Source organism: Pelmatolapia mariae, linkage group LG20 (genome assembly GCF_036321145.2).
Source record: "Pelmatolapia mariae isolate MD_Pm_ZW linkage group LG20, Pm_UMD_F_2, whole genome shotgun sequence".
NCBI classification, from domain to species: domain Eukaryota; kingdom Metazoa; phylum Chordata; class Actinopteri; order Cichliformes; family Cichlidae; genus Pelmatolapia; species Pelmatolapia mariae.
In genome coordinates, this window is record NC_086244.1 from 35077255 (window position 1) to 35086402 (window position 9148).

The 9148-nt window shown below is 41.6% G+C and overlaps 1 protein-coding gene across 2 annotated transcripts; it reads left to right on the forward strand.

Annotated features, from left to right (window-relative positions):
- Positions 1-66: 66 nt before the first annotated feature.
- Positions 67-8454, forward strand: LOC134618134 (TELO2-interacting protein 1 homolog). 2 transcript variants are annotated; one of them, XM_063463427.1, is made up of 7 exons: positions 67-161; positions 251-431; positions 1378-1453; positions 1619-1767; positions 2081-2221; positions 5485-5632; positions 7359-8454. In XM_063463427.1, exons 2-7 carry the CDS (start codon positions 309-311, stop codon positions 7610-7612), a joined length of 891 nt encoding a protein of 296 aa, XP_063319497.1. In that variant the 5' UTR covers positions 67-161; positions 251-308; the 3' UTR covers positions 7613-8454. The 2 variants fall into 2 exon arrangements, with proteins under 2 accessions (XP_063319497.1, XP_063319498.1); XM_063463428.1 differs by lacking the exon at positions 5485-5632 and having other exon boundaries at positions 7359-7474.
- The last annotated feature ends 694 nt before the right edge of the window (positions 8455-9148 follow it).

Below are 9148 nucleotides of genomic sequence, written 5' to 3' on the forward strand. Positions count from 1 at the left end.
CGTAGGACAAAAACAGTGACATGTTGTCCTCTGGTCTGTGCTCTTCTCAGGAGTTGGAAATGCTGAAGGAAGTGTCAGAAGCTTGTGAGTCCCTGAGCGAGGAGAAAAGCGGTTTCAAACACAGCCTCACTACTGGAGCCGAGGAGAGAAGCACACATTACGTAAGTCAGTTTTAATACTCACACTCGTATTTGGAGTTTCTTACATTTTGTTTATTATTTGTTTCTTCTTCTTTTTCTTTCTCCACTAGCTGATCAACTGAAGAAGGTTATGAGGTGAATTGGAGACTTTCTCTCTCAGCTTGATTCATGATGTCGTTTAGAGTGATAAGACTCATCAAAATCACAGAGGAGGGTCTGAGCTATGGTGGTGTTGAGACACAGACAACACAGCTTGGAAGTGTTTCACAGAAGTGTAAAGGACAGACAGAGGTGTGTGGTCACTGCAGTCACCATGACACAGACTCCCTGATTTAATCCGAGCATGACTGACATGTTGGGCAAGTTTGTCTAATTCTTTTTTATGTAAAACAGAAAAGTGTCACTGTTAAATTGGTGAGTCGAGATTTTTTTACGTAATTTTTTTTTGAGAAATCATGGGTGACATTAAACAGGCAGTTGCAGAGCTTCTATGTTTAACACTCACTTTGTTCCTTTATAGAAGGAAATTATTTCAGCAGCAGAGCAAAGTGTTTTTTGGACAATAAATGTAAAGTATAACAGAGAATTTGATATGAATGTGTGTGCACATAACAGAAAACTAGGGAAAGAACCAATTTTAAATCTTTAAGCACTTTGTTACTAGCAGCCTGTCACAAAAACACATTAAAATGTATACAAATGTGTGTGATTAATCACAATGTGTTAGTGTGTAATCACCCTGAGACATGCATGCCTGTCTGCTAGCGTCAGATCTAAAGCCATTTCTGATTTGGAGATGCAGGCTGCAGATTCTGTCCAGATTATCCCAGCTCTCGTCACTAAACATCCAGTCTTCACTTATCAAATGTGTAAAATTCAAGGCTGGTCCTTAAAAGCTCCCAACAACACAAAAACTGCACAGCCACACAAGTCCCAGCGTTTCCCGCAGCAGCAGCAGCAGCAGCTGTGAAAAGAAAGTGGAGAAAGGATGAATGAGTCTGTGCTTATCGGCTCTCCGCTCTCCCCCAAGCTGGCGTTGTTCTTGGTAGCCATGACAACGGAGATAGTCCCAGCTTTCTAAATAAAGGCCCCAACACCCCAAAAAAGAAAGAAAAAGAGATCGGGATTCCCTGCGCAGGCCAGGAATCCCCCTAGCAGACCGAAGCTACAGACAGGATTCGGAATGAGTGATTGAGTGAGAATTGAACCATCGACTGTCTGTGCTTCAACCTGCCAGGGGCCGGCAAGTGCTCTGCGCCAGAAAGAACTGGCAGAGGGCATTGGAATAGAGGACGATGACACCGAAGACCGAGGTAATAGGTCTGTCTAAGGGCCAGTGGAATATAAGCTATAGGTTGTAGTGGTGGTTATATTAGATTCAGAGTGTAGAGGAGATGGATCATTGTAATTAAGAGTCATAGAAATCTGAACCTCACTGCTAAACTGGCGGTCTAACTGTACATGTGCTGCCATTGCAGAGGTCCCTCCCACTGAGTGTGAGGATGTGGAAGATATTGGTAGTCCTGATGTGAAAGCAGAGCTTCCCTCCCACCTCAGCATCACTAAGGATGTTAAGGAGCGCTGCATTCATCTGCTGTCTGATCCCAGCCTCAGGCTCCGACTCAAGGTAGTTTTATGTAGAGTCAACTGTTGGACTAATAACAAAAATAATCATTCTTGTGAAGGTAGGACCGCCAGCGTTGGTACAATTCATCCTGTCAGAACTGTGTGGATGACTGTTCAGTGGTGTAATGCTCATCAAGGAAAAACATTCAGTCTGGTCCAGGAGTGAAACAGAAATAAGTCACGTCTGTGCTGAAGTCGTGCCTGCTCAGGAGTTTGGGCTCTCAATGAAGACCTCAGTAATTAGTTTCAGCTCACATATAATCAGGATCAAAACAGAGATAATTGTTAGGCGTGTTGTGCGTCTTTGTCTTTAGGTACTGGACGTGCTGGAGTTGTGCGTTCAGGTGCTGAGTGAGAGGGAAAATGAACTGCTGCCTATGGCTCATCGCTGCTGGCCAGCACTCCTGCAGAGACTCACAGCCGATGACCCATTAGCAGTCCTCAGAGCCTTCAGGGTAAGTAAAACAAACCTCTCTTTTCATTACATGAGTCAAAATTATTCAAGTCGTCTTTAGTTTTAAACTCTTAATAGTGAAAGAATGAAAGATGGTGCCCAACAACAGTCTTATTTCATTCAGAAATAGTTCTATTATTTTCTTCTTTGGGTTGTAATGTGAAGACTCTTGAAACTAACATTTCTTCTATCAGCACAGAAAAATCACCGTGTGGATGCCTTCTTAGAGGCTGCTTTTCAAACTGTCTCAGAGAATCACAAAGTAGGACTTTGTGATAAATGAAGCTGATAGTTTTTTGTGATCTTTGGTACAAGTGTCAGCTGATTCAACTTGTCGTGTAAATTAGGCTACTCGTCAGCTCCTGTCATCAGCTGGAATATTTTTAAATTTGTTATTCATATTTTCATTGATGAACTGACAAGTACAGACACGTTAAGTCTGTAAACAGTCATTTATTCACTCAGAGCTGCTGCTGGGAAATTGTTTCATCAGCTTTTGGATATATACGAGTTTTGTAAATACTACAATTCATCCATGAGTATACAACGGGAAGGTTTTATTGAATTTTGACTGCTTGCTGCTTTTGTCAAAGAAATCATTGAAGCTCCTTCCCCACCAGGTGGCGGTCTCGTATAACAATGAAAATCAACCATCGGTATCATCATCAGGGCATCTCTGTTTTATTATAAAAACCTTAAACTGTGAAACAGTTCGACATCCTAAACATGTTGATGATGTTGTTTCTAAAAATGCCTCTTCACTGTGGCAGCTCTGTGATTCAACATATTTTAAACATGACTTTGATGATACGGACCACAGTCAGCTGTGCCAGCAGGATGCTGCTCAGGTCCAAACTGCACACACAGCTACGACTGCAAGCAGCTCTGCTTATACCCAACTGAGAAACGTGATTGTTCAATCAGCGAATGCGAAGCCATTTAATTGATAAGCTCATAGAAGTTGTTGTTTTTGTGTTTGTGTTTTTGGAAGCCTCTGTGTTCTTTTTGTATATTTTTATTAGGTGGCAGAGGAAAAATGTTTAACACATTCTCTGCATGCTGCAGCTGCAATAGAATCAGAAGAGTTTATTAATCCCTTAAGGAAATTCTGTGGTTACAGTTGCTCCAAGACAATAAGAACAGTAAGTGGCTGAACAAAATTAAACAACACAATATATCACACAGTTACAAAATATAATAAATAGCTCTAATATATACACATAACTCAGTTATAAATGTCCAAAAATATTACAGAGGTGAAATAAATATCATTGGCATTTTACGCAAAACTTTAAAGACTTTGGGTAATCTCAGTCTCTCACTGAACGTGGGGGGGGGGGGGGGGGGGGGGGGATTGTATAGTTTGGTTACAACAGTTTAAATCAGATTTAGTACTGACTTTAGTACAAACCGGATTCCAAAAAAGTTGGGACACTAAACAAATTGTGAATAAAAACTGAAAAACTGAATGCAATGATGTGGAGATGGCAAATGTCAATATTTGATTCAGAATAGAACATAAATCACGGAACAAAAGTTGAAACTGAGAAAATTTATCATCTGAAGGGAAAAATATGGTGATTCAAAATGTCATGGTGTCAACAAATCCCAAAAAAGTTGGGACAAGGCCATTTTCACCACTGTGTGGCATCTCCCCTTCTTCTTACAACACTCAACAGACGTCTGGGGACCGAGGAGACCAGTTTCTCAAGTTTAGCAATAGGAATGCTCTCCCATTCGTGTCTAATACAGGCCTCTAACTGTTCAATCGTCTTGGGCCTTCTTTGTCGCACCTTCCTCTTTATGATGCGCCAAATGTTCTCTATAGGTGAAAGATCTGGACTGCAGACTGGCCATTTCAGTACCCGGATCCTTCTCCTACGCAGCCATGATGTTGTGATTGATGCAGAATGTGGTCTGGCATTATCTTGCTGAAAAATGCAGGGTCTTCCCTGAAAGAGATGACTTCTGGATGGGAGCATATGTTGTTCTAGAACCTGAATATATTTTTCTGCATTGATGGTGCCTTTCCAGACATGCAAGCTGCCCATGCCACACGCACTCATGCAACCCCATACCATCAGAGACGCAGGCTTCTGAACTGAGCGTTGATAACAACTTGGGTTGTCCTTGTCCTTGTCCTTGGTCCGGATGACATGGCGTCCCACATTTCCAAAAAGAACTTGGAATCGTGACCCGTCTGACCACAGAACAGTCTTCCATTTTGCCACACTCCATTTTACATGATCCCTGGCCCAGTGGAAACGCCTGAGCTTGTGGATCTTGCTTAGAAATGGCTTCTTCTTTGCACTGTAGAGTTTCAGCTGGCAACGGCGGATGGCACGGTGGATTGTGTTCACTGACAATGATTTCTGGAAGTATTCCTGAGCCCATTCTGTGATTTCCTTTACAGTAGCATTCCTGTTTGTGGTGCAGTGTCGTTTAAGGGCCCGGAGATCACGGGCATCCAGTATGGGTTTACGCCTTTGACCCTTACGCACAGAGATTGTTCCAGATTCTCTGAATCTTCGGATGATGTTATGCACAGTTGATGGTGATAACTGCAAAGTCTTTGCAATTTTTCGCTGGGTAACACCTTTCTGATATTGCTCCACTATCTTTCTGCGCAACATTGTGGGAATTGGTGATCCTCTACCCATCTTGGCTTCTGAGAGACACTGCCACTCTGAGAAGCTCTTTTTATACCCAGTCATGTTGCCAATTAACCTAATTAGTGTTAATTGGTCTTCCAGCTCTTCGTTATGCTCAAATTTACTTTTTCCAGCCTCTTATTGCTACTTGTCCCAACTTTTTTGGGATTTGTTGACACCGTGAAATTTTGAATCAACATATTTTTCCTTTAAAATGATACATTTTCTCGGATTAAACTTTTGATCTGTCATCTACGTTCTATTCTGAATGGAATATTGACATTTGCCATCTCCACATCATTGCATTCAGTTTTTATTCACAATTTGTTTAGTGTCCCAACTTTTTTGGAATCCGGTTTGTACTATGAGCGCAGTGCGGGCTGAACAGTTTTTGAGTTGATGACTTCTGATAGGAAGAGTCTGTTTGTTTATTTTGTTTGTTTCCGTACAGCTGATCAGAGTTAGACTGAGTTACTTTCACCCAATCTCGTTAACAAATAACCTCCTAGGACCTGGCGTCCACGTATGTGGACATCACATGTGTGTTAAACATTTTTCCTCTGCCACCTTTAGTGCCATCTTTAGTACAAACCACTGCATGTCAATTTTACAGTCGTCTAAGGTCCATCACTGGTCTCTCACCATGAGTGTTCACGACAGCCACGAGCCTCTCCCAGATGTTGTTAGATGTTGTCAGAGTCTCAGTACTCACAGCAGCCGCAAGCTTCTCCAAGATGTCATCCGTGCTGCATCTAATGAGTGTGAGGTTATTATACTGTCATATGTTACATTATACTTTTAATCAAAGAATGGTTGAATCATGATACTGCTGTAGGCCACATTACACTTATACTTATTATAGATGGTGTAATCATTATGTAGTTTAGTTTGCATTATACTCCTGACTTAGAAGAAGGTGACAACTATAAGATTTATTAGACTGATTTGTATTACATTATACTGCTGATTTACTGTGAACGAGTTACACTGTTTTATGACATTCCATCCTGCTGATTTATAAAGAGAATACTGTTTGCAGACAATCGTGGCCTTGCTTTTCTGATTGTTGGTTTTATGGCTAGGTGGGGGCCACCAGAGGATATAAGAGTTTGAGTAACAGTCTGACATTTTGAGATCTGCTGTGACCCTCTTCATGCACATCTCCCATCCGGATGGTTAATGCTCAAAAGTGTTTGTATGGAATAATAATAATAATTGTATGGAATAAAGGGCACGGGGGCTCTCCCGAACCCAGGCTTCTCGTGGAGAAGAGGGCGTCAATTGCATTCAGGGACCAGTTGATCAAATCCGTAATTCTTCTTTTAGGTGTTTGAGAACAGACTGTAAGACTCTTCCAGTGTAAAGGGAGACAAGTAGACAAGACTAGACAGAGACACGAGAAAGCCAAGCAGGAAAGACAAGGGAGAGGGAGAAAGTGTGACCGCCTTCATCAAGAGCCAAACGAGACACAGTTCTGCTCTCTAGGCGAACCAGCCCTTGTCCACCTTCCTCTTTGGGCAAAAAAAGTGCAGCCTGGGGTAACCAGTGTCGGTTATCCCCCCCCAAAAAAATTGATCCTATCAACAACAAAATCATACTACGACACACACTAATAAACTACATTCACTATGACCTCAATACCTAATACACAGTCCAATATTTCTACAGTGTACTGTTATGAAAACAACAGAATGATGATGAGACACTGTGGTAAAGTTTTAGAGGTTTATTTGCAGATAGTTATGAATACAGGATAAACACTGTGGGCTCCAGGAGACGGGGCAGAGGTAGTGAAGGTTGTCTGAAGGCACACTCAGACACTGTCACAGAAGGTTGCGGAGATCCGTAACGTTGAAACGTCTGCACAGAAACAGAGAGTGAGCAAAGGCAAGAACTGATGGAAAATGTGACATGACTGTGGCATGATACCTTGGTAATGCAATGATCTGGTTGTTTAGAAGCCAGCGTGAAGACCTCATGAGGAACAGGCGAGTAATCAGCTGATTGTTGACAAGTGACCGAGGGACAGGAAGGTGGAGGAGCATCCCCTAAAAAAGACAAGCACACGGACAACAACACAGGCATACACCGAAAGAGGAGAGAGAGAAAGAAGCAGGCCAGCAAAAGAGGGCAAGGGAACGATGACGTCTACAGAGACCCATTTTCATTTGGTACATCGTGTTACCAGATGTCAGTTTGTGATGTTAGATCCCAACTTGTCAGTCAAGAAACCTTTTTCCAAAGATATCAGCACAAACCAAAATCACTGTGCGGATTAAAAACAGTAAATTGTCGAAGTTTGTGACGGATCATCCCATTTTCTGTTTGTAATCTGATTAAATCAGATGTATAGCACTGCCTGCATTTGTGAGTAGTGTCTCACTGTTGTTCAGTGGGTGCAGCCGTGTTGGGAGAGGGTCGCCATGGCTATAAGCCAGGGCAGCTTCCGGGATGATGGTTCTGGCTCCTATTTGTTTTTACTTACAGGTGATGACGTGAGGGGAGCCGCGGTGGTATCGAGCGACGGACTCCAGTGCAGAATGCTAACTGGGCTGGGATGTGATGGGCCCAGTGGACGGACGAGACTGGGACAGGAGGCTCCTCGTCTGCCTGGCACGAGGCTGGCCTGGACCCCGCTCAGCAAGAGGAATTTCTGTCCAGCTCAAGAACACACAAGGAATATTCGTCCTGGGTTGTGGGACTGGGTGGGATTTTTGTGCACGAAGAGAATTGTATTTTGACCAGTTTTAGAATAATCTTATCTAGTCTCGGTGGGAATTTTAGCATATTGAGAATATTTTATTGTATAATTTATTTCTTAGTATCTGGTTTGTCTTATTCCTGCTGTCCACCTGGTGGAATAAACAGTTTCTGATCAGACAATCACTTCTGTGTTATAATGTTAACTGAAGTTTCTCAGGTCAGATGACCAATAGATGATAAGAAATATACTCTTAGCAATTATTAGAGTTGAAAAGTACTTTGCAAGTCAAAGTACTAAATCGGGTTAGGTTGAGGCTTAATCCTTCACCTTAAATGGTTCAGATTGTCTCTAAATGGATGAATGAAACAATACTTTCCTGTCAAAAACAATATTTTAGTCAGGGCTAGCAGAAAGTTTCATATATATCATGAACATCTTTCCTATTTGTCTTCCTATAGTTTAGTTTCATTTTCTTACCCCAACCGGTGGAGGCAGATGGCCGCCCTCCCTGAGCCTGGTTCTGCCGAAAATGGAGTTTTTCCTTCCCACTGTTGCCAAGTGCTTGCTCATAGGGGATCATTTGATTGTTGGGGCTTTCTCTGTATTATTGCACAACCTTTATCTTACCATATATTTCAAGTTTATATGTTGTGAATTGGCTTGATTTAAATCAAACTGAACTGCATTCAATTAAAGCCAAATATAACTTGTAATCGAATCTATTCAAATGTAAAGTCCTCTCACTCAATTTGGACTAGCACTGAAAAACACACTGACATCCTCTGTTTCCCAATTAGCAGATCAGAGGGTGCTGTTTTATTCATGACTCAATACTTGAATGGTTTTATCCTGTTTATAAATAAACATTTTAAAATGACATTGCTTCATTGTATGATTAGTTCTTTGTCTGTGTCAGTCCTTAATACACACACATGTATACAATAATTCTAGTTGCCACAGTCTCCGGAGATCCTATGCTCTGTTTTCTCATACTTTTCTTCACTGTTTACCTCATTCTGCCCAATAAAATGTACATTTTTGTAAACAATGACTTGTTTTATGCCATTAAAAAGAAACATGTCTCCATACGAGGACGTACTTGAAGAGAAAAAGTCACCACTTTGCATTTTACAAATCAAGTAAACAAACACGGGGCTATTTATCATATAACTAACTTTTAGGTATGTGGGATAGAAGGACTGGAGCTTTAAATGTTGTGCCTCCATAATTATTCTAGAGTCTTTACAGTGTTCAGCCCCTGCTGTGATTTGGTTCTACATACATAAACTTGAAGTGAATTAATCCACCTGTTCACAGGAGATCACAGGAAGATGACACCAAACATCAGAAGATCTTATTGTGCGCCACAGTAAAAGGCTGGTTTCTTGGGACTAAAAGCACATAATAAACTACAGCAGAAGCTCACATAAAGCAGGAAATAAGCAGGCAGCACTTCATCTGCTAATGCACGTTTCCCACTTTTATTGTTGCCTCATTCACTAACAGTTTAATGGTGCAAGATTACCATACACAGAATTAGGATATCTGCATGACACATCTGGGGTTAACTGAT